Below are 27107 nucleotides of genomic sequence, written 5' to 3' on the forward strand. Positions count from 1 at the left end.
GCAGGGTCTAGGTGATGAAAAATGCAGCTTATGGTCTTATCTTTAAGGTCTGTATGCCAAGGCTTTAATGTCCATCCATCATTTAAAGGCCGACAGAACAGAATGTGCAGAAGAAAAAAGGATTTTGCGATAGCTGCTGGGGTACTTGAAGAATATAATCACTTAACCACTTATCCAGGGTTTTAAAGGCCTGGGGATAAATGACACCATTAGGCAAGAAATGGATCCAGGTGGAAACGAATCCTCATAGAAGCTTATTAGCGCTGCTCTCCGTCTGCATTGACCCATTTCTTACATACAGAGCAAGATATTTTCCAAGTGCCGAGCAATAACTGGGTCACATCATTATTACCGGTGGGAAAGCGGAATCTCTCCCCCGAACGTCAATTTATCTGCAGCTCTGGATCAAAGGCCTTGTGTTATATGATTACTAGTAGGCGCTCTCTGTTCTATATGGGATAACTGTCACTTGGTCCAAGTATCTGAGCAACATCTAGAAACTGATGGAGCAGATTGTATCGCTGTCACTATATCTAACAATGTGGAAAATTGTTTAGCTGTGAATAGCTCAGGAATATCTGTGTGAAAAGATCTATAGTAATAGTGTCACTTTCCCAGGCATATAATTAAAATCACCCGTGTTGCCATCTTACACACACGGTACAAGGTCTTCTCTTCAGATTCCTGCAGATTCTGTTACTTAGATTCTACTATAGCAGCGTTTCTCAACTGCAGTCCTCAGGACCCACTAACAGTGCAGGATTGCCAGGTGACCAGTGAAATAATTATACCACCTGCTACACTGTGTCGGTCAGTAATGAATACACCTGTGCTCCAGCAAGGAGATATGGAAAACATGTACTGCTAGGGGGTCCTGAGGACTGGAGTTGAGAAACACTGTACTATAGGAAGAGGACTGAACTGGTTGCTGTATACGAAACGCATTTCTAGGCAAACACTAGGGGCTAGATTTACTAAGCTGGGGGTTTGAAAAAGTGGGGATGTTGCCTATAGCAACCAATCAGATTCTAGCTATCATTTTGTAGAAGGTACTAAATAAATGAAAGTTAGAATCTGATTGGTTGCTATAGGCAACATCCCCACTTTTTCAAACCCGCAGCTTTGTAAATCTAGCCCTAGGTCTGTTCCAAGATCATAAAAGTGGAATAAATCCCACGGCAATCGCTACCCGAGAGCCCCAGGAAGTTGTATGTTTGGGGCGCTGTGGACATAGCCCCTTTAGACAGGATATCAGAATACAGTTAGTATTATGTAAGTAAGGAGGCTGCCATACAAAGACATAAAAGCATTATACAAACACAACAGGAGAGTTGCTACGCCCTGGCACCAGTGACCAAGGTCCAAAGCCTTAAACAAATGCTCTGAACTCAGCTTTAAATGTTTTTTATTTTGCATTTATAGCCATTTATTTTATATGCTTATAGTGTTGTTGAACCACAACTCTCGGCTTTAATCACAAGTATATTAACGTGGGAGGAACGACTACGGGTGCGGTGTGCGTGCTTGTGGTGACCAGGACGGAAGTCTTGTTAGAACCTAGAAATGCCCCTAAAACATGGTCTTCAACTATTTATAAATGTATTGTTGTAAGTCCTCACGTCTAGACCTGTCATTTACTCCATATACGTATGATTAGATCACCTAAATAAAACAAAGAAGAGCAGATTTCATAAACAATCCAAAATTTGATTTGCATAAAGCTACATTTATTAAAGGGCTACAGCACCTGGACTTGTGTTATTTCAATGTTTTAGGTGTCATTAGGCAATACTGTTGATGACTATTTTGGTATATGTGTATATCTGTCAAAATAACCATGATAGAGCGCTGTATTGGGAACAGCTTCCATTGACCAGTGTAAAAAATAGAAAAAATTGCCAATAAGGGGTTAAAATTACTTGACATCCTAAACCATCCCTTTCTCAAGTATTAAGTGGCCATTGTCCATAATGTCTGCTCACTATTGTTCCACGAGCCCTAGCAGACCCCAAAAAGTCAGAAGACACAAAAGGGGGTCAAGTGGGCACATAGCATTTGGGAAATCCCCTAGTGACAACAGCACCCAATAGTGGTTCTTTCCCAGGGGCACCTGAGACTGGTCCAACAAGACAGGCGTAGGAAAGTACTGACATGGGAAAAAGAGAGCCCTGGCTAGGGATTTCTTTTCATGTCAGACCAGTGTTCATTGTGAGAGCCCAGAGAGGCAAATCACTGTCCAGTGTAAGGCCAAGCCTGCCAGAGAGAGCCTACAAAAAGTGGGAAGACATTTGGCCTTGGCCGTTAGCTGGTCGACGGGGACAGGGAAGAGGCGGAAGCCTGGACACTTTGGGTCTATGGATTTTGAAGACATTGTCCTTTGATTGCCCTATATTTTGTCTACTGAAACGAATTAGTACAGGACATCTGTCGGAACTGGGATACCTGCCTAGTTTCCCTTTTTTGTAATCCCCAGCGAGGTCACTCAGTGGTATACTGAAGGGATATCTGTGTAGCAGGAACCTGGGGTGGTCTTTTCACAGAGATTTGGTAAAAGATCTCATCTTCTCCTGGTAAAAGCTGCAGTGGAAGCAGACAAGCCTATCTTTTTTTCTTTCTCAATCACGGGCGAGACACTTTCAGGACATCGGTGACATATCTTTTTCTGAGTCTGCCCCCAGCTACCTCCCAGAAACCTCTCCAACGCTAGCCTCAATAACCAGAAACTCACAATTTGAAGGAGTAATGACTTTAATCTGAAGCTCTCCAGGATTGCTGAACTCCTGGACCTGTCATGCAGTCCACAAACCCTGCAGACAAACTTAAATTCCTTTTTTCCACCACTCATGAACAAGATCCAAAGATGTGTGCATTAGACAGAAAAAAGATAACTTTGTGATGGGGTTTAACTATCCTAGAAGTACAAAATGAAGACTGGAGGTTACAATATACATAGGAGGAGAGCATTTCATCCAGAGCAACCACACACACAAAAAAAGAGTTCCTTACCGTCTGTGAAATCCAGAGGGTAGACTGGCAACCTACGTGCAATGTCATCGAAAATTCCCTTTCCCACATTGAAAAATTCCTGCAGCTGGAGAAAGGAAGGAAATGATATGAGAGACAAGTTGTGATCGTGCCACTCACCTCCATCAGAGCTCACACAGCGACAGCCACAGAGGTCACAGATAACTAATGAAGCCTTTTCAGCACCATAACCAAATTAGCGCTCACAGGATGTCCTGGTTGACAACAGATGAAAAATACAGCAAGTATCCATCAGCGATCAGCACATTCAAAGCTTGTTTGTGTTCTTGACTCATGGCCTGTCAGGTATTTATGGGGTGGAATACGAGGGAAGATGCAAATTTGCACCAAATTCAAGCAGGGCCAATGACCTGTAAAAATGATGTTGGGACCAATGAACTCTGATGAAGCCCTCACACTAATTTGTTACCTCCTTATAGAAGACATTCAAAGTCCGCGGTGAGTTTCAAAGCAAAAAAAAATTACTCTTCGGCAAGTTGCCCAGATTGATGCCGTAAATTGCACAATCCTGGAGATTGTACTAGTTTTGAACATTTGTCATGTTGGGAAGGGGAACTTTCACTGGATGGAGAAGTACAGAGACTCCCATATGAGCGACAGACATGTGATTCTAAGGCAATAACCCAGAATTAGCAAACATTTAACTAATCTGTATAAGATGCATTGGGAATCCTTTTTGGGTTTTTTGTTTTTTTTTTTTGGGGGGGGGGGGGGGGGATTTTTTTTCTTTTTTATATTTTCCGATTTTGATTCTCTTTAAAAAAGTCTAATTTGGGGAAAAACAAAAAAAGACATCTTGAAACACTTGATCATTTAATGTTTCCTGGATTTACTCCACCCTAGAAGGAATTCACCCAACCATCGTACACTAACTGTGGGAAAATATAACAACATTTCCAGTAGTTTTGCTACTGGTCAATGAGAACATGAATGGAAGCTGCTGGCACAGTATTTTAGTCTTTGTGGATATACAGTAAAAGATTTTTGGGGGCACGGTGTATAGGGGTAGAGGAATTTACAAATTACACACAGGCGAGGTCGCCAGTTTTGTGGCTGAATGAACATTCATGAGAATTCAGTCTATTAATTCATTAAGGAGGAGTTGTAAGAGGTTCACTGGAAAGATGGAAACTCCATCATCATGTTCTGCCTTTGTCTGCGTGGTACCTAGCGTGGTATTTGGACCCTGTGTGTACGAATCCCACGGATGTACCATGAAACGGGCATAATTCTTAACATGAGCATGTATGTTCTGTATAGATGGACACATATAACATGCGTTAAGTAACTAACTTCGCTGTGTTGTGCTTTTATCAATGATATTTTGTGTGTTTTTCAAAATGACATCATTTATATTATGAACAGGAGGTGTGCTTCAGCAACGTTAACACTGGACCGACAAAAAAAGCAAAGCATTGTGAATATAAACCATTGCATTATAACAGATTCTTGTCACGTGGTAGGGCTCACAAATGAGAAATTAAAACAAAATATGCACCGTCGTTTGTAAGGAAACAAAGCAATGGAGACTTTGAATTCCATGCTACTAAAGATACATCTGTCCCTTCCTCGTTGCAAAATAGAAAATGATAATGATGAGTTACAGCAAACGTCTGTATCCTTCTCAGACTCCCCTTGAGCTAGCCCACAAGAGTGGCATATAGATCCAATGATCTCCATGTCGTACCAGACAAAGCAGTGAAACATGGGACAGACGGCATGGTACAGAGATCAATGGAACTCAAACATGTGCTAGTTACCTCGGAGATTTGTCAAATTGCTTTTGGAAGTGAACTCAAGAAAAAGGATTAGGTGGACGAGCCCATACTGAACCTGTTCAGCCCCATCTGTTGCAATAACATTATATTCACAATAAGTTCACAGGTGCAAAACACTGTCCACCAATCAATGAGCAGCTTTCTTCTATCTCGTACACATGTGACAATCAAAGCAAACATCCGATTGGTTCTATGGTTTTGCGGCACCTTTCCACAAGGCTAGTAAATAACACTGAGCAATGATCCGCATTCACATGCACACTACCATACTCTGCAGAATAAGTCATACAACACGACACTGGCATGTGCGCAGGGTGATTAGTTCATGTATGTGAATAGTACTGATCCACATGTTTTACTCTGTCCCTGTGTGTCTTCAAGATGTGACATTGTTATTGAAGCTTTTGCAGACAATATTGGGCTCAGAGCACCGCATGATTGAACACACAAATGAGATGGTGACGGCACTATATTAATCGGGTATGATATTGCAGACAGCTTGCATGGCATGGGCAAGCTGGGGATAAGTGTGAAGCGGAATGAAACACGACTTTAAAACACACATTTTGCAGGTTTGAACGGCTTGTCCACCGCTCGTGCCAGGGGCTGGCTGATGAGAACTTTTCTAATAATACTTGAAACCACCACCGGAGACCGAGCAGATTGACCATCCCTTCCCAAGAAGCTCTGACCCATCTGGTCACCGGTAGTTATTAGTCTATCTCAGGCACACAGAATTCTGGGTTCCCACAGCTCACTCTCTATAGTAGATGTATAGAGAGCTGCCCATGATGCGAGAAGCAGCCAGCCGGCCCCCGGTCACTAGTGCAGACAGGCCGGTCCTGCGGCTCTCGGACACAGACCAGCAGACAGAAGAAGGAGTTGTGGCAGACATGCCTGGGAGGCCCAGCTCTCGGAAACAGTAGCAGATCCTCCAGAGGAAGAGGCAGAGGGCAGAGAGAAAACAGACATAAACTAGCAATAATACAAAATTATAAAATAAAATAAAAAAAAAAAAAAGGCAAAAAAAAAAAAAGTTATGTTGTCCTTACATAAAAAAAAAAGAAAAAAAGAAAGAAGTAAAGTAAAAGACTTTTAGGTGACGTATCGCTATTCCCAACAGTCCCATCCTCTATGGAACAAGCTGACTTATTTGCTGTGGTCAACAGTGGGTGTGGCCAATGGACTAAAGCGCATCAGGTGAGTGCAGAATGGGGCAAGTTCAAGGACGTTTACTATGTGGTCTAGGGTGTCCCATCTTTTTAGAGAATTTTGCTAGCGGTGTGCGTTATCATTTTTGTATTAGGTGCATATCCTAGGAACTTCTGCAAGCCGACCCCTGGAACTATGCAGACGATTCACCGTCACATCAGCCATAAGATTAGGGAGGAACCTCCATCTATTGACCAGAAAGGGGGTCCTTATCTCAGAGCATAACACAAAAGTATGAGGAAGACCTATTTCAGACCACAGAATGGGTGGAGATGGGGGAGGGGGCTTGTCTCCGAGTACAGAATATACATTGGGGAGTGAGGGATCTTTCTTAGGAGACTCTATTTTAAAGCGGGTGAGAAGAGCATAAGATGTAGAGTGCTGGTGGTGGGCTAATCTCAGCTCCCATTTATTCTCTATCTCAGACCACAAAACATTACAGAGCCCAGAACATGTCGGTGGAAACAAACTAAGAAGCTTACCAAGGAGAGAGATTTAAGGAGGGAGGGGGGGTGTTGGCACCCACTGATCACTTTGTGGAAGTGTATTCAGAGCACAGAGCATAAGATAAGGAGCATGTACTTAACATGGCAGGACAATGGTGGTGGATCGAGGGACTTACCTTTAAAGGTTTGTGGCTGTGGACCTTGTGGCCATCATTTACCGAGGAATGCCTGTTGACTACGGTCAAGAGGTGCCTCTGATGCACCAGTGCCTCCTTAAACTCCTCTTCCGTTTTGGTTTCCAAAAGCTTCTGCCGAAATGCGATGTCCGAAAACATTGTGGCGAACGTCCTCCCAACCTCCGACGCTGTTTTGGTACTTTTCTGAGCAACAGGGAGAGAACATGAAGGTGGTGAGAGTAGGAATGTGTGCATACAGTACAGTGTACACCGTGTGTATAGATATATCTATCAGCAATGTTCAGAACCGACCAGCAATAGTTAAAAAACCAAACAAACAATTAATTCAAAAATAAGTGAAACCATATCATTACAAAGTACTACCCAAGGGACTGCAATGCGCGCTAGTCTCAGCGCCGGAACATGGCGCTGCACGCTACTCTCTGTGCCCGAATAGTCTTCTTTCCCCCTTCTCTGCAGCACTGAGCAGGTTATTATGTAATGTTAGAAGTGCTCAGTCTTGTATCTTATGTTATATCAACAAGCCGCGTTTAATTAAACGGACAGGGGAATGTCAGCGGAAAAAATTACAATGAGTGAACAGTAAGAAGAGCCCCAATTTAGTTTTCAGTGCTAATGTTCTTTATACAGAAATTATAATGACTCCATATCCTTGTACATTCATCCCATTAGTTACCACTTCACACGAGGAAGGAGACTGAAGAAATGACTGATCCAGTAACCTAGGCTATGTGCACCGTGCTGTAATTCATATCAGATGTTCCTTTTTACTTATAATCAGTGCTGGAAAAGGAGATTGCAATTCTGACCCCTGTACATGTTCTAGCTGAGTGTATCTTGGGCACTGGGAGGGGGATGTACTCACCATCTTTGGAGGAGCCAGAACCAAAATGACGAACCTCACTTCACAGGAGTTTTCTCCCCAGTTCTGCGGCCTCTCCAATCGGCTGATACAAACATGTCGTCTCTGAAGGGATTTAATAGTGCAACTGCGGAGGATACAGAGACAGCGTCACTGCGAGTTATCAACCAAAATATCACACAGCAACCATGGGACACAATACCACCAGGAATCCCATTCATAAGTGACCGACTACAGTCTGCAGGTCTCATACCACCGGCCCACCTTACGTTTCAGGTCTATAAATGTTATTGTACAGACTTCCCTCTCTATACAGTTTCAGCACATCAGAGTGATGGAATTCAACATTTGAAATTACACGTAGCTTTTAAAGCCACCAAGTGCATTAAATGCTTTTATATTAGGCTTAGAGTGACAGGCTGCAAAATATTGCACACGGTCCTGATCAGAATATCCAGGTCAATAAGTCTCCTACAATGGATATACAAATATTCTAGGGACGTTAATGACACCTGAGGCACAGAAAAAAGGAACTGTGAGCCACAGCAAACAGTCAGACATTTGCTTTCATTTACATATCTAGAACAAGGTGCATGTATGAACTGGTTTATAAATAGAGGCACATTACACACAACAATTGTACCCACACCAGTTTAATTGGCGCCTCACGTCTCCCTGTATTGCTGTTAACGATTAGACCAGGCCTGGACACAAGTCCCAGTATAAACCTGCCAGCTATCGCCTGGCAATGCACGCTGGGACTGGAGAGCCACAGGTTGTCCAGACCTGGATTAGACACTCAGATTGGCCTACAGATAGACACACGTGATTGGCTTAGCCAAAATACTCCTTGCTACAGACAATGTTCTACAGGTAGGATTGGCTACTGGTTGTTTAAGCTGCACCCACTTAATCTCCTGCATCTGTGTGAACTCTGTTTTGAAGAATAAAGACACTAGAGGCTTTGACAACCCAAGTGCACCTTAACAGACTGAACCCATACTTCCAGTTTAACACCAAAAGTGAATACAAATAAGATAACTACCCATTAGCAAATAATGCCAACTGGGCAACTGCAGTTCTGTACTATATGAACAGTCACCAAAACAAAATACAAAGCTCAATTGAATCTACCACAACTTATTAATAAATGGTTAACCCTACAAGTGCTGTGGCCTCCGCAGAATGTATGGGAAGTTACAAACCATAGACAAACCTGCCTGACCACGAGAGATTCCAACTGGTTGCTATGTGTTCCAGCAGCTTTTTTCCTGCGCACCAGTTTTCAGAAAATGCCAGTTTTTATATGGTTTGCAGCTACTAACACGTGGAAATTGGAATGTCCCTAGATAGGATCGATTCCCAGCAGTTCTGCCTCTTCACTGAGAATGCTCAGCAAGTCCCAGAGTTCTGATTATTGATCTGTATAAGCCCCTCGAATGCCAGCCTGTACAGTGTGTGTGTGTGTGTGTGTGTGTGTGTGTGTGTGTGTGTGTGTGTGCGCGCGCACGCAGCAGGAGAACACAAGACTGAATGAACGCATTGTTCCATGCAGACCTAAACAATTAACTTGTAAGCGGATCCATATGGGTGATTTTACTTGTGAATGGGTTTTTGATGGACACTGCGATAGTTAAATTGCCAGGTTTATGTAATTGAACAATTTGGCAAACAAACCGAAAGCCCAGAGAGTTTGCAGGATTTGATGTAACATGTTTATTCCTCCGTGATCTGTAATCTATTTGGAACTCCCAGAGCTCAAACATATTATTTCACTTTATGTTTGGAAATGTAATTTTTTCTAATCGTCCTATTTACTTCCAGACTGATAATATCAGAGATGAAGAGATATCTGACCTCCAGATTAACGTTTCAAGGGATGAATTAATTTAATTTCCTGTAAACTTTATGTGATGCCTGTGCACTGTGTAGGCAACCATGTTAGGCGGAACCAACATTAGAATGATAACTTATGTTTTCAGCGACTGAGGCAGGAGGCACGATGTGCCCTCCTTCTGCCTTTAGCTAGGAACACACTGCCTATGATGAGAGCCAAGACATCATACAGATGTATGTTCTACTCCCAGGGAACCTGACCACCAGGGTTACACTCTACATACGCCTGCAATGTTTTGCAAACGAGTGAAGACCACTTTGCAGTGGTGGGAAAATTCTTTCCATATGACCTATGTAAAACAGAGTTATAAACATTCCGAAGCTCTAAAATAGATAATTAAAATTAAGTTTGGACAGTTCTAAAAACTGGTAACTACAGGAAAGGTGGTATAACCCATAGCCACTCCACAGTTTTGAATAATACAAGTAAACATGTCATTGGACGTTAAGGGGTACAGACCCTATCACATGTGCCCCCTGTATGGATTAAGGTGATAAACAAATAATCTATACATCAGAGCTGAAATGAAGAAAAGAGGGTAAGGGGATTGGAGTTCAAAGGACGTGCTGGCAAAAGAAGAGCATTAGACAGAAAATAATAGCATGAAAGAGGATATTAAACTAAAGGAAATGGACTTTAAAAGGAAATCTGAATTCCCAGATCAAGTACCATGTAGGATATATAGGTAGTTTCCAAACTATTGAATCATTAAATGTAAATCCATAGTAAGCAGTTTGATAATAAAAGCTGTCGTTACAGCCTCGAACAGGAAGAACGGACCCACGATAGCGTGTTCCATGTAGTGGGAATACAGCGTCACGCAAACTACGTCAGTGAATATTTAGAGATACATGTGAGAGTCTCTCTAGGGGCCACACAAGGTTGTGACAGAGGAGTGTTAGCAAATTTACACTGACAGCGGATATTGGCTCTGATCCTATTTTAAACAGGAGAAAGGCAAACGTACAAAGTGCTGCCTATAGACAGATCTAGAAACTGGGTATAAAACAATATAAACAGGGTCTTTATTAAAGGCTTTAAAACAGAAATGGAAACGCTTCAAGATGCATTATATCTATGGCAGACAACGCATGGCTGTCTAGCGGTTGTGGGACTACAAGACCAAGCAGGTCCATCACGCAGAACCGCAGTATGCCTGTAAGTGCGTCATATTATCATTCATATAATAATACCGCATTCTGGAGGAAAACACTATTTCCATTTTTATACAAATTTTGCTAAAATTAAGCGGTAGTGCACAGAGGCTTCTAAGAACAAATGTATACTAATCCCCCAAAAAGGGTCTCATTCTCTGCTGCAACACAGAATACATTTTAACCAAGAGGCTACCAGGTCTGCAGCTCAGCCCTACTATGTCTGGACATGGACTATATCAGAATACACAAGTATTGTGCATCTGCCGGGGACCCCGGCAAACGGCTGCGGGGACCCCGGCAAACGGCTGCGGGGACCCCGGCAAACGGCTGCGGGGACCCCGGCAAACGGCTGCGGGGACACCTTTCATATGTGACTTAAATGATTTCTTTTAAAAATATCTTTTGGGGGTAGGGGGGTCATTGGAAACTCAAAATGTCCAATAAACACGTGGACTTTTTCCGTAGGTCTTCCTTGGAAACAGTAGCCAATTGGTGGAGAAAAAAATACAGGAAAGATTAGTGAGCAGAGGACAATGAGAAAAAAAACGTGAATGTATAATGGAAGAGAGGTTTCAGAGGGTAAGGTCAGGTAGGTGTTTGGAGCGAGCTGCTCCATATGGGCTGTTTTCACTTCTTTTATCTTCAAGAATTCCATTAAGATATTCATTTTTTTGAGAAATGAAAAGTGCCTATAAACACCAGTTCACTAGCGCATTTTATTGTCTTGCATTATACCATCTCTTTTCCCCAGACACAAAGCTGGTATCCATTATTGTCACCAAGCTTTCTTTTGCACCAGAGATTTCCAAGGCCTTGTATTGCAGAGTATGAATTCCTGGGAGAAAAACCTGATACTTCTTACATGAAGCAGCACGCAGGGCATTGTGTAGGAAGGACACTCTATTGCAGGGCTCCTTGGTATGTCTATGCATCGTCTTTCCAAAGGGCCAAGTAATTTGGCACTCTATTAGACAGATATTTGTTTACGAACGTGTCAGAGAACAACGATTGCTGCAGTGTTCACCTTTTATCCGGCTCTCGTAATCTCAAACCTAAACATTACTCTGTTCATATCAGATGATGCCAAGGATATCTCAAAGGAGATGTAAGCTGTAACTCATTGCAGTTATACAATGGACCATGTCGGAGAGCAGATAGGAGAAGCGGTGTAATATTTACTGAGAATCAGTAAAATATGTGCTTAAACGTAGATGAAAACACAGGCAATTCAAACCAGCAACGCACATCAGTGACATGTATGGCCAATGCAGAAGTATAACAACACACGTGTATATCTACAGATCTGTTCAATACTATGCATTAAATAAGTGAGAGTTGTGTAGTTCGTTCAGTTAAGGACAGGTTAAATGAATGCATCTGCTAAGTAGATTTCCAGACATGCCCCAAAGAAATATGATTGTACAGATCAGATAATTTCTTGGCCAATATGCATGGCGTTGCTGGACAATTTGATTAGTAGCTTTACTAATCATCGCATCTCAGACGTAGGGTTTCTAAAATGCTGTAAAATTACATTTTTCTCTGCAAAGACAGACAGGAGGAAACCCAGGCCAGCTACAACATAGTTAAATTAAAAACTGGGAAGTCACAATGATTGACGAAAGCACTTGCAACCAATGACTTGCATCCAGGGGTTTTCAGGGTACTTAGACCAGTTATTTACAAACCGTTATTGCTCACCTTTAAAGACTGGTATAGTACCAATGGACTGGTGAAAAGCAAATATAGTACTGCCCGGTAACTAGATCAGTTATATATGTATGTGAAAAATTGAGATAATACCGAAGACTAAGTTCATGAAAAGAATATCAGTTACAAACAATAAGGTTTTATAAAAGACCAATCTTACCTAATAAGTCTACATGCATTATATGAGAGAGTCAGCACAAATAGGACAGAGGGTTGGCAGTAGATGTAGTCGTTGCTTAAAAAAAAAAAACATTAACACAGTATGGTCATTCAGGAAGTTGTCCGATTGCCAGCATGGAATCAGGAAGGACCCCGCCACCTCAATTAAGGGAAATGTTACTATGGAGTAATTGTATTATTTGTGCTTACTATTGATCATGAGGATGAACATGACATGTTTTCATATGTCACTGGAATTTTTACTATATACATTGCTTAATTTTTAAGGCTCATCAGCCATGTATTTGTAACACCAGTCTAAAACTTACACCACTGCTATGCAGAGAGAGTGTGTTTCATCCAGGGGAAATGAAGAGCTTTAACCAATCACACAAAAAACATGTCTAAAAAGCAAAAGGATGACAAAACAATGCACCTATAAACTATCGCAGGGGAGAGTGTACAGACTGCAGAAGTTATCTGAAGGTGGAAGACTCCCTTAAAATGTAAAGTTGTAAAAAAAAAAACAAAAAAAACAAAAAAACAAAAAAAAAAAAACACACACAAACACCACAAATTGGAGGAAAAGAAAAGAAAAGAAAAAAAAAAAAAAAAAGGGCCGTTCATAATGTCATCCCAGATTAGTACCTTAGGTTGTGATATGGAGAATCCCCAAGATTGCCAGGTGGATGCAGAGTCAGAATGCAAGGTCATCTCCAACTAGAGATGCTCAAGCTCGGTTCCCTGAGAACCAAACATACCCAAACTTAGCATATCAGAGTACAGAGCCGGCTATCGCGGTTTTTCGGATTTGAAAAGGAGGCAAAATGTCATTGCTATGTCGTCGGATCTCGGAATTCGCGATTTTTGGATTCCTTTTTAAGATCCAACATCACGGAGGGGTGGGAGGGAGGGCAGACCCCCATTTTTCTTTTCTGCCACTGCTGTGTGGCAATGTGTCCTAGATGTACTAGGAACTGCCGTGTGTTTGTGTCATTGCTCTGTCGCTTATCATCCAGCCAGGTCCCTGCAGTATTTGTCCGAAAGTGTATGACAATAATATTGTGATCTGTGAGGTGGTCAAAACTGACTGCAAATGACTTGAAATTAGTGTTATTGAGGTTAATAATAATGTAGGAACAAAAAAAAAAAAAAGAGCAAAATTATGTGATTTTAGCATATTTCAGGATTTTTTCTAAAAAAATCCAAAACCAAAACACACGCGCACACACACACACACACACACACACACACACACGCGCACACACACACACACACACACACACACACACACACACACACACACACACACACAAAGGCGGTTTTGCCAAAACCAAAACACAAAGCTAATCCAGATCCAAAACCAAAACCAGTTCGTGGGGGTCAGTGAGCATCTCTATCCCCAACTTGTTTCCCCTTCTACTAAAACCGCTTTGAATCGCTGGTGATGATCCGGCTCACAGTAAGCCATAACCTCCCGACTACCTGGGAGTCAGGACAAAAATGTCCACCCCAAATCGGGACTGTGTAAACGATGGGAGGCATGGCACATCCGCTGCTCTCCATCTGCCTGTATGAATACACATAAATACGCATACAATGCATAATATATAACGGTAATATGCCGCTACTGTGAACTATAGGCGTATAAGAGGTCGGTGAGATGTTCTGTGAGCATAAATATATTTACCTACAGTCAGCTGTAGCTTATGCATCAATATATACAGTGTGTTATTATTAAGGACTGTAGAAATACTCACATTATACAGAGCCAGGATTGCTGGTACTGAACCCCCATTGCGGTGGCTGTGACCCCTTGAATTGTATCAGAAAGAAGGTGAACTAGAAGAAACAAACAAAAGTTCAGTTTTAAGTAACAAAACAACATGACGCATCATTAGGTCATTTGACGGACGTTTCCTGGCGTGTGGTGGCTCAGCCAGAGGTTTTGTGATCGGCTGTAAAGGATTAGTAGTTTTTATCTGTACCGCAAACCTCCCAGTATCTATAAAAATTGCTGAACGCATTTCCACAGCCTCACCATGCAGGCTCTGACGGTCCAAGCCAGGACGAGGGATAATCGCTGCATTGTGCAAAGGACACAGAACTTTATTATGCAATGCTTTTTGGATGGGATTTATACAACTGTTTCCACTGCTTGTCCAGACCGCAAGTCACTGCTCAGCTGCAAGTAGTAACACACAGACCCAGGGGGTGGCTGGATTCCTGCAGATGCTGTGAAAGAGGGGTGCCCATACACTCCAAATACTGCCTCATGCTATAGGATAGGGATAGGTCTTGAGAGTTTAACGTAAAAAAGTTTTCTCCCCTCCTCATCTCGCTCAGTCTGAGCAGCGCAGTTATTTTTATTTCTCTCAGTCTATATTTAAAACATGATAATGACTATAAAGGTTGCCAATATGAAACCACACAATCCTCTCTCTCACACACACAGACGCAGAACTTGGCAACGACGGGTTTACTTAAGGAATGGGCAGCACAAAACAAAGTTGCCAGAAAGCGGCATTTAATTGCTATTTGCACCAAAATGACTTATTCCAAATTAAAACAAGATTAATTAGCACACAGCTAAAAGTGTGTGCGCATCTCCGGTAAAGTAAAACATAAACTGGTCCATATTACTTTAAAACTATGTTGATACACCTTCCGATATTGAGATTCTAACAGCAGTTTTCTGATCTTAGGCAAATCATCAGCACAGGGAAGTCTGCAATCAAGTGTCACATTCTGCGTAAATGTAAAAATTATTAATTGAATGGGCGCCAATCAAGGAAGAAATAAAGCTGTTAAGACCACTCTTCCCCTATAAGCAGGGCCAAGAGAAGCCAGGCACGTAACAGAGGCCACGCGTTGGCAGCCGCATAAGACAGGACAAGGGTCTCTAGATAAAGGGCCGTGACAGGGGTCCCCTGCATCCAGGGCACGCGCTGAATTTCCTATGTAAATAGGGTAATTGCCTAGTCAGACAAACTGCAACAGCTGCTTCACCTCAGCCAGAGCTGGAAGGAATTATGTTCGAGTCTCTAAAGTGAATGAGTCACCCCAGAAATATTTACGAAGGAAGAAAACAAGAGGCTAATTGGTACGAGATCCTGCAGCCCATCGCCATGCCAGGCACGCTCCGTGGTGCCAATACAAAGAGTAAACACGGGAACTGTGCATATTTATTATTGCTTCAGAAATCTGTCCACGCGGCTGTCTCTCTCATCCCTCCCAAACATGTCATAACACAGAGAAAAGCTGCAAGAGAAGCACATTTTATTTTAAATGAAACTATCATACTGCTGTATGGTAGTTTCATTTAAAAATGTTGTGCAAAGTCCCAGGAACGCTGCAAACCGTAAGCAAGAGATCTACCTCGAAGTAATGCCCCTAGCAAACTAACACGCGACATTACGGATCTGTAGATCCACAGATATTACACAGACACGGCACGCTGTCAAAGTTCCTCTCTGCAATCCTACATTCTGCTTGTTGCAACAGTTGCATCATTGCGGAATTCTAAGAATTCTATAGATAAAGCGTCGCACACTCATCAGTGACTGCAGGGTTATTAAAGGGAAAACTGGTGGAACTGCATAGTAGACTATAAAACACTGCATCCAACAACGCTTCTTCCTTGTCAGATCAAGACATCCAAAATGTTAAATTACAGATACGCATGCAAAGAAACATATCCACAGATGTAAAATGCAGCTGTTTAATGGTAGGTTATATGAGAAAACTTATGAAGACGTCCTTACCGTTCCCTTCCCTAGGAGCGCCGGAGTCCGTGAATAAAGTGCTCATGATTTTGTCAAAGTTGCAGGTGGGCTCAGCGTTCTCTGGGTCTTCCACAAAGTGCTTGAGCATATCCCGCAGGACGTCGTCCAGAGAGGTGGCCGCCTCATCCAGGATAATGCTGGCTTTGGCGAGGAAGCCGTCCAGGTCCCGGTGTGCTCTCACCTCTTCTTCAAAGTTCTTTAATTTTAGATACTGGGTAAATAAAGACAGGGTGAGCTCAGAACGTGTTTACAGGTTTATGGTGTGTAACGTACCGGCAAAAGGAAAAACACAATCTTCCAAAAACAGTTACACACGGATTATACCATCCGCCCAGGAAACACCCGTCAGCTCTAGTCTACAGTCTCTATAACCTGACCAGAAATGACAGACGTCAGTGTAGGTTAACAAATGACTGTACACAGACGTATGCAGGCCTCTCCTCATCCTCATTGCAGTTTCTCGAAGAAACACAGATTTGTGGTAGTAGTGTCACGATATGTAAGATACAAAAGTAGGTGAATCTATAGGCCGTGCCGACTCCATCTACTCTGTACAAATAAATGCATTTAATTACACTGAATTCCACCTTCTTAAGATCCCATCTACTAATGGCTAGAGAGAATAAAGTAAAGAAAACTAATTCTAGCCGAGCTGCGGTACGACGATCTGTTACGTTGTAACATCAACAAGTTAAATGATCAGGAACATCGCTCTGCTCATTAAAATCAGGCAAACATGGTAGGAAATTGTGTATATAATGGGCAAGAAATGTGTTTTTCAGTGCTGCAAATATGCCTATTTATAATGCCACAGTGAGGTGGGTATAAGTAAGACAGACTGACGCTCCTGCAGACCAGTGATCAAAAGGTTTCCAATGAAAGCAGAACAAACAAAAAAATAAAACATTAGAAACCTACAGGTTGCAATCAGAAACCGAGCGTAGGGCGAGTAATCAGGAATCACTTTACCTAGGAATAAGTGGGCTTTTCAATGTGATGTACTTAAATTCAAAACTAACAATGCACTAAAATTATCTAATTGTCCCTCATTTACTCATTCGCACAATAATACGTGAACAGCAGTATAGAGATTAAGAGGATATACATTTATTCATTCAAAACAGAATCATGGGTTCCAAAGCTGGCTGCATTCACTACGAACAAACTGACCAACCATTGTACCATGCACGGGCTCTTCTGGAGAAAATTAGATTAAGCGCGACCTCCTCCTCATTGGGGTCACTATTTAACCCCAAGCGTGCAGGAGCAAATGGCGAGGTTACAAACCAGTGTGCTTGGAGCGGCTCCTCAACAAGTAGATCAGCACTATATGGCTACAAGTAGATCAGCACTATATGGCTACATGTGTGCCCTGGCAGATACAGGATAAGGACCTTGGGCAGCACGGTGGCTCAGTGGTTAGCACTTCTGTCTCAACACTGAGGCCATGAGTTTGATTCCCGACAAGGGCCTTATCTGTGTAGAGTTTGTATGTTGCTGACAAAACCCCAGTCTGTGTGCGTCTGTCGGTGTATTAGGGAATTTTGGCCGTAAGCTCCTATCGGGCAGGGATTGATGGGTGTAACCAATGTTATCTGTACAGCGCTGCGGAATTGGCGGCGTGATATATATATATATATGGCGATGACGAATTATGGGGAAAAAAAGATCACTATTTAAACAAACAAGGGGATTAATGTATTTTGATGAAGGAAGCAGATATACACAAGAAGCTGCTGTCACCTTATCTAGATTGGTTACTCAGACACCCTGTTACGACAGAAGGGCAATCAACCCTGTTTATTGTTAAAAGGGACCCTAAAATATTGGCTAAATGTCAAAGGCCAGAAGGAACCATATAGTTGGAATCAAAGTTCAGTGTATATTTGTTATAAAAAATATAATGGATCAATGCTATACGTATTTTTATTCATGAACAGGTATTTTTTTTTAGTGCAGACATTTTACATAGCGCTTTATAATATAACAATCATGTTTCATATGCATATGTGCAGAAAATTATACCATGTTTAGTGGAATTAATGTCATTTTTTTGCTATGTTCCAGAAGGGAGTTATGAATAAAGTCTTGATTTTTATAAAGCAACAATTAGGTAGAGAATTGTTGGATTTACAGTAACTGATTAAAGTTGGGTCTGATTGCATTTTGAGAGAAGTCAAGGAGTAATTGAAGACTGCTTAAGGGTGTCTGCCACCACTAAGATTTAGTTGAAGAGCTATGTTTTGTGTTAAATTGTGAGCAAGCGCTTTTGGGGGGGGGATTTTAGACAGGTTTTTTGTTGATTAACCCTTCCACGCCCACATGCCCAGGTGAGGATTGTCCTGACAAGGATCTTTAATCCAGTGCACATACATATGTTTTCTATAAGCAATATACCGTCACATTTGCTGAAGATCATTGGTACACTCAAAGCTCGGGTACGCAGTATGATCCTCTACAACTGGTAGGGCATGCTTGGAATTGTAGTTCAGCTGGGGAGCCACAGCGGGACAGTTTGTGTTCCACAACAAAACAAATATATCACTGTTGATACCTTATGTCTTAGCTTTAAGCCCTATGCTAATATAAAATATCAATCAGGAAAGCTTCTACTGAAAAAGAAACATCAGATATAAGTAAGAATGTACGATATAAGACTTCATGTAATAAAACGCAACTTACTTTCCTTGAAGTATGCAGTAATACGCAGCCGGCGCTCTCATTTTCTGCTGGAGGAAAATAAACACATAAGAACATGTATATGGCACAAACATTACCTTGACGATATCTCGGAGCAAAGCTCTACAACAATACCGACAACCAAGGGCACAGACCGAGGGCTGGGCATCCATGAAGTACCCCGGGCATCTCTTGGCGGCCTAGCGGTGGCAGATTATGTTGGGGCAACCATATATGAGCTACAAAAAATGCTGTTTAAGGTACCTGTGCAGAGCGATAACTTCTTATTTGTCAGTAACACTCCTAAAAGTCTGCATATGCAATCTGCCCCCCCTCCCCCCTTCAAAGAAAAGGCATCACCACGCGGTCTTATATAAAGGCACTATCTTTGTAATACATTGACTCAAAGATACAGAAACTGGTCATTTTGGCATGCCTCTAAATCCTCCACACTAAAATGCCTGTTTTAGATTTAAGTTTAGAAAGGAAACTGAAGAAAACAGGATTCCTACATGCTACCTTTACATATACGCAAAACACAATCAAAAGTGTAAATACATAGAACACACAAAAAAAAAAAAAAAAAAATGTAAAAAATCAGATGCTCTAAAAGAAATCTATACACCTTAATTATTTTTTTTTATTATTTTTTTTTAACATTACAATTTCACCAGAAACCACTGGTGACCAAAATTATATAGACACATTTTACAAAACAAACTTCCCATCTGTTATTTTCATTACAAAATTATAGGAGCCCTGGGTACGCGCCTGCTCCAATTATAATAATAATATTCCTAGATTTGTATGCAATGACAAATTAAACATTATTCGTTTACAACTAAATAATAGGTCACAAAGCTCCTTCACAGACTCATTTTGGATTCCAAGTTGCCCAATATTCTTCTGTGTTGTATACAAAATGCATGTTAAATATTTAGAACCTGATCATATTGGGTACTAGGAACCTGCACAATTCCGCTTTAAAATCATTTCTTCTCCAATGTACCATTTGATTGGTCAAAATATTAGATAACGTAATTGGTGTGAGGATTAAATTGTGAAAAACACCAAAACAAACATATGATCATCATCACCATTTCTTTATATAGCGCCACTGATTCCGCAGCGCTGTACAGAGAACTCATTCACATCAGTCCCTACCCCACTGGAGCTTACAGTCTAAATTCCCTAACATACACACACAGAGAGAGAGGGAGAGACTAGGGTCAATTTTGATAGCAGCCAATTAACCTATTAGTATGTTTTTGGAGTGTGGGAGGAAACCTAAGCACCCGGAGGAAACCCACGCAAACACGGGGAGAACATACAAACTCCACACAGATAAGGCCATGGTTGGGAATTGAACTCATGACCCCAGTGCTGTGAGGCAGAAGTGCTAACCATTAGGCCACTGTGCTGCCCATGAAAAGGATTCATACGTGCGGAAATTGGATTTCCATGTATAAAGCAGAATGTACGTCCTCTGTTTCCACAGTAAATAGAGGATATCAGACAGATGTCCGGGCAGCAATCTCCCAGTATGAGTGGTCTGATCATACAAAGTTTTAAGACATCCCATACTGAATCCAGAAAAAGTATGCAAGGAAATTAGAGCATTGTTAGATGCAACATGAACAATGCAATTATTAAAAGTACAGAAATGAATGCAAGATATTTCTGCTCATGTAACAATTACCCAAACAGATCATCTTTATTCTACACCGGTGTTCTAAATGTAACAGAAGAGAGAGTATCCAGGCAACTGCAATGCTCAGCCACGTTTACCTCTGGCTGTCAGGGACGACTTAGCAACCATGACTTCTAATACAAGGACGTGGCCTTTTCCCGCATACTTACGTTAGACGTCATATAGTGCATGTGCTTAACATATCCTGGATAGACATGTGCTGGAATTTATACACAGCCATTAATCCAAGCACTACAGGGCAATTAAAATGTTTTGCAAGCCCAACTAATGAAATGTGACTGAGCTGTCCAGAAAGGGTAATTACCACCACTTTCCTGATGCCTGGTTGTATGGTCCTACTCTCTGCCGGAAGAAAGGTGAAAACGGACTGCTTCACGCTAATAAAAGTGGATATCCTTAGAGTAAAGGAAGGACGTTGCATTGAAGGGGAAGTGGTAGACGGTACGTGCATTCCTTGAGTTGAATAAGACTTGCACTTTCATTACCACCTGGGGAAACTGGGAAAAGCAAATGAGTCGTTTAATACTGGGTCGGGTGCCATTTTTAGAAGGGGCTACGTATTTTTTTTTGGCACTTTCCATTAACAAACTGCCTGAAATGGACCATTCACCACGGCCGGTTGGCTTTGTTAGAAAAGATCTTCTGCCGTTTCTCCTGAAAACAATTGGACAAAAAAGGAGGATAGGAGGAGAGTGCCTTCACCCTCTGTTACCTGGATTGAAGAGCGAAAAATTTTGCTAGAAAACTCACATATATGTTCCAAATTAGATTACTGGCTCTCACGTCCATCCTTAAACTGGTCACACAGGCCATTACTAATGATCAAGGGGTAGTATCGGTTTCCCACTTGGCCTTACACATGGGTGTACAAATTGGACAGATCTGGCCGTGGGGCATTCGTGCCACGTGGTCAGTTCATACAGAAGCCTATTAATGTGGCTGACAGATGTGCTTGGGCAAAAAAAGATCGACTGATTTTGATTGGTTCATTTGTGAGCACACCATGCACGCAGCAGTCTGCGGATATCAGAGTCTCTGTTGCTGTGTGTTTGGTCAGGAACTTGGACAAGACACAATCAGGTACATTTATAAAAAGCATCTTTAGAGGCAGTTTATCATGTACTAAATGGGCCCGATTCATTAAGTATCTTAACTTGAGAAACTTCTTATTTCAGTCTCCCAGACCAAAACCATGTTACAATGCAAGGGGTGCAAATTAGTATTCTGTTTTGCACATAAGTTAAAAACTGACTGTTTTTTCATGTAGCACACAAATTGCTCATTTGTATACTGACATTTAAAGTGGATATCTGTGTGCTACATGAAAAAACAGTCAGTATTTAACTTATGTGCAAAACAGAATACTAATTTGCACCTTGCATTGTAACATGGTTTTGTCCAGGAGACTGAAATAAGAAGTTTCTCAAGTTAAGATCCTTAATGAATCAGGCTCAATGTACCTAATATTGTCTCTTGTACCCAAAATTTATAGAAGTAGTGTGCGCTGCTTTATAAATCTCACTGTTGCCCAAATAATGCTCCTCAATGTGGCAGTTAAACTATCAGTGCTGAACAAAAAACTTGCATATACTAATTAAGTAGAGTAAGCCTCACAAACATCTGCACAGCGAGACATTGTTTTCCTGGAGCATTGTAATTCTGTTCTGTGACATTCCGCAGACAAGAAACTTTTACAACCTTCCTGACTCCCCACAATATTGACAATTCCCCTGTGGATTATAAGCGTGACTTCACTGCGACCTCGCTGAACCCTTCTCTTCTGCCGCACCGCAGGCAAATCGCAGAATGTGCATCGCATTTGTCACACTCATTTGGCAGGTGAGTGAGGGCGCCAGAAACCACAGGTTCGCATAGAGGAAAAGGAATGTCAGATCACTGGTATGATAACAGCGCTCGCACACGGAGGTGATTACAGGGCCGACATCATAACTTGGCACGAGGACAGGCACAGGTGGATTTCTGAGAGATGTCATTCATTACTTATGGTAATTTCTATTTAGGTTCCGTAAACATTAGTTTAACACAAGACAAATGGTCCGTTTAAACAGTACAATTACTTCCAAGTATTCATCATTGTAATAATTAGCTGTAGCGTCAGCAATCACCCAATCATTCGGCCACACACAGGCTGCGTTACGTCATTTTAAACATGTGGTTTACAAAAGCTGCAATATGTAGCAGGGATGTTATCACATAACAACAATAAACCATCTTTGTCGCTAAGATTCCTGCACATATAACCACAGTAAGCATCCAAAAATCATTTAGTAACACAAATCCTAAATAGCCCAAAGCAGCGATAGTCAACCTGAGACTTCAGGGGTCCCTTTAACCTTGAAGAGGGCTGCACCTTACCCTCTCTCTCTTAAATGTGTTTTAACTTATTGAGACAGACACCCATCTGTAATAACATATCAGCCGGCACTTAGTGTTACAAATTATAACCAACACATCTGACAAAGCATGAATTAGCTGGGGGCCACAATTAAAGGCTCGGAGGGCCACATTTTTCCCATCACTGGTCTAAAGCTATAGTGAGCATATATTTGGCTGCAGGCTTTGATATAAGATTTGCTAATTGGAGAGGAAAAGCCCTTTATGATTTTCCACTGACCGGCCATATAACAAAGTAGTATCAAAGGACTTATCCCCCTCCCCTAACCCCAAGACTGGGTTGCTTGATCTACATCATTACCATCTCATTTCAGCTCCTGGACATAGTGAGTTTGCCATCTCTGTTCCTCTATTGTTGGTATCTGCGGTCCACTCAATAATCATGTGGAACATGTGCCCTGGCTCTGTGCTCAGTAGCAGGCATGATGTCAAACGAATAAACCAGGCATATAGCTGTCGGATGACCAAAGGATTGCCCGTGTAGCACATGACTGACGGCCTTATCCAGAACAGGAAGAAGGGGAGGAACACGGAGAAGACATGAACAACCTTCAGCTATGGGGCATTGCTTATATGGAGGATTTGTGAATAGCTTTGGTTTCATTCAGGATATTCCAGTAGGTTGTTAAGAACTCTTTCTGTACCGTTAATACACCATAATAAACGCTACTCTATCAGTATCTCCCACGCAGCGATGGAAGCAGAAATGGGACCCTGCCATTCTAGGAGATTTTGAAAGATCAAAAAAAAAAATATTACCAAACGTTGCGCAAACATTCTGCTTCTCATTCATAGAAGCATTAAAGCATGCAATCTTCATAGCGTTATCAATGCGGTCACAGGATTGTCTAAATTCCAACGGCAAGACATGCAACCAACCAGCCGAATTCTACAATTAGAAGAAATACTACTACTACACTAAACTTAACATATAGGTCTCTCCAACATGAAAAGGCATATTGTACCAGTCACAAATAGTTATAAAACTCCTACGTATGAAACGGCCTCTTATTTCACAAACAAAGGGAGTACTTTAATAACAAAGTGGAAGAATGTGAATTTGTAACCCTCAGGAAGCAGAAACCTTACATTGCCCAAGTCACACTACTGACCAAAGCTAATTAGCTATTGTCTGCTACCCTACACATTTACACCTCTCCATACAATTACATGTCATACATATTCATAACATAGATCGTTACCAAGTCTTGAGGACACCTGAACACCACAAATGCATTGTTTCACCAGCCACTAAGACCACAGACAGCAAGAAAATCTTTCCATAAAACGTACCGAAAAAAAGGAGCAAACGTGTTAATTTCTGTAGAACAATATAAATTGCATTATAAGGATTCATTGACTTCTACATTTAATTCTTGTTCTCATCATTTCTTGCAATGATGTCTATTTTATTTTTCTGTATGTTCTGTGCAGAAGAGCGGAGCAGACCTAGACCCAAATTTATCAGCGCACGTATCGTCAGATACGCTCCTTGTTGAATTTGGGGTGACGTATGCCCAAAATCTGTGCGTTATAAAACAAACGCACGTTGCGGTTAGTATGCGCACCTTGATGATCCTATATCTTCATGTACCAAGGTTTTATCTTCGCTTCCCTCTAAATATCCTCCTCTGCAGCATCCACTCACTCCCTAGACCCCTCTCTCATGGAGATCTGGCGGTATATTTACTAAACTGCGGGTTTGAAAGAGTGGAGATGTTGCCTATAGCAACCAATCAGATTCTAGCTGTTATTTTGTGGAATGCACTAAATAAATGACAGCTACAATCTGATTGGTTGCTATAGGCAACATCACTTTTTCAAACCCGCAGTTTAGTAAACTCCCCCTGGAGTTCTAGAGGTAGATATCAGTCTGCAACTCTAAAAAGCCAAATCAGTACAACAAATGCAGATATATGCACCACTGAGTCACTCAATCAACCATTTCCTAATGTCTCAATGTCTGAACTTCACCGTATACATACGGAAAGACACTGTATACAGAGTGTGGCCGGGTGTAACTCTGCAGGGATGTCCATATGGGGTCTTATCAGGACAACAAGACCGCACAGTGCAAGCCCCTTGTGCAGGCTTCAAAGCCTTGGTGGAGATGTAATGAGAGGTGCATTGTGTAGCTGGTCATAAACAGCATTCATGTGAGGAAGCCGCCTCTATTGTGTGCTGAACACGGCTCCATCAACCCCAGACCTCCTGCCGCTGGTCAGTGATCTCTAAGGAATAGAAAAGGCTCCTCTAGACGCAGCGATGAGACAGCTCTGTGTGTGACAGAAGCCCAGCCACGGGTCTTATGGCAACACATACACAACCTCTACAATGATCCCCTCATCCATTACATCTGTATAACGACCAGGAATAACATTGTGTACCAGTGAAAGGGAGCAATGCCGGACACAGCAATAGGGATGTTCTAGTTTCTGGTGTGTTACTATACGGTGTGGTTCTACGTAATCATCTTCATATAACTGCAAGGGATGCACTACTGCCACCTTAGACCTTCATATAACTGCAAGGGATGCACTACTGCCACCTTAGACCCAAGTTGTCCCCAATGTCCGATTATTACTTGTAAACATCCTTATTTTTCAATACTGACCCGGAACACAGTACATTTTCACTAATTTTGCCTACTGAATGCAGGATGCAAGATCTAATTTTATTCTCTGTGGGCCTGATTCATTAAGGATCTTAACTTAAGAAACTTCTTAATTCAGTCTCCTGAACAAAACCATATTATAATGCAAGAGGTGCAGATGAGTGTTCTGTTTTGCACATAAGTTAAATACTGACTGTTTTTTCATGTAGCACACAAATATCAACTTTAAATTTCAGTGTACAAATAAGCTATCAAGTATTTGTGTGCTACATGAAAAAATAGTCAGTATTTAACTTATGTGCAAAACAGAATACTAATGTGCACCCCTTGCATTGTAACATGGTTTTGTCCAGGAGACTGAAATAAGAAGTTTCTCAAGTAAGATCCTTAATGAATCAGGCCCTGGGTTTTTTAATTTCATATTGATTGACGTGTGCTACTTAAAAATGCAACACAAATAAATGTGGCTGCTTATTTGGAATCCGTGTTCAGCAAATGCTGTCGCAGAGTTACAAGTACCACTGTTATGTGATGCACCGACCTCCAGCTTGGGCTCCGGCCAGTCGTGTCACGGATACCGCTGTACACTGTAGTTATTTATCACAGTGTCCGGTTACAGTTCATGTGTACACTAAACACCAGAGTACAGAGCATCACATGTCCGCCAGTCTGTGCGCACACAGAACCTGTAATAAGACACATGATCTGCACTGTACAGTTACACCATACTCCTGGCATGCTGGACCTTAGGATGCTGCTTTACCTCTAACATCACACACACACACACAGACACATTATCTCAGTCTGTGCCTGCATGGGCTCTCCATCTGGCACTGCACAGGATGAGAAAGAAAATACTGTATTATTTATACTTCTGATTAGTGCCAGGGGGTAAACAAAAAAAAATGCCAGCGAGATGCGGAAAGCACCCAGAGGATGGCAAGGAACCTAAGAGACTGAGCTACAGTAATAGACACGGAGGGGAGGATATTATATATCGTATGAAGACCGATGATACTAGAAACAGATACAAAGAACGGTTCTTAACCAAACCTACTGCTCTCTAGACAGGACGATCAAAATATCACTCTGTTCTTAACCCATTCATTCCCACTAGTGCTTCATTGAACACATTTCCACAAGGAACACACACGGTTTTACTCTTAGCCCACCTGGGTGCATATTACTGATTCATATCTACAAGTTACGAACTTATTTTAGTAAAATAGGGGGGGGGGGGGGAAACAAAAAACACACATACTGTACCATAATTCTTTCAACAGTTAACGTAATTCTAGAATATTACCCAGAAATATGATCAATAGTTCTGCCAAGCACAGGCAGAACAAAAATGAGTGCTTTTTGCCCAGTCTGACAGTTATAGGACCAGAACTGTGCTATAGATTTTAGATGGGTTTTTTTTTTTTTTCACCTTATTAT

General features: G+C 41.7%; 1 protein-coding gene across 5 annotated transcripts in view; it reads right to left on the reverse strand.

The window, feature by feature from the left end:
- The window catches only part of SLC4A11 (solute carrier family 4 member 11), a 113343-nt gene that overhangs the window by 24686 nt on the left and 61550 nt on the right, over positions 1-27107 (reverse strand). For 3 of the 5 annotated variants that reach the window (XM_075189538.1, XM_075189549.1, XM_075189563.1), the window contains exons 4-10: positions 18931-18977; positions 16228-16459; positions 14224-14305; positions 7544-7667; positions 6658-6861; positions 5687-5755; positions 3007-3091 (exon numbers count right to left, since the gene is read on the reverse strand). In XM_075189538.1, the coding sequence (XP_075045639.1) occupies positions 3007-3091; positions 5687-5755; positions 6658-6861; positions 7544-7667; positions 14224-14305; positions 16228-16459; positions 18931-18977 (843 nt within the window). The remainder of the gene's footprint in view (positions 1-3006; positions 3092-5686; positions 5756-6657; positions 6862-7543; positions 7668-14223; positions 14306-16227; positions 16460-18930; positions 18978-27107) is intronic. The other 2 variants (XM_075189543.1, XM_075189617.1) reach the window with 2 other exon arrangements.

The sequence above is a fragment of the Mixophyes fleayi genome, chromosome 1 (genome assembly GCF_038048845.1).
Source record: "Mixophyes fleayi isolate aMixFle1 chromosome 1, aMixFle1.hap1, whole genome shotgun sequence".
Lineage (NCBI taxonomy): Eukaryota > Metazoa > Chordata > Amphibia > Anura > Limnodynastidae > Mixophyes > Mixophyes fleayi.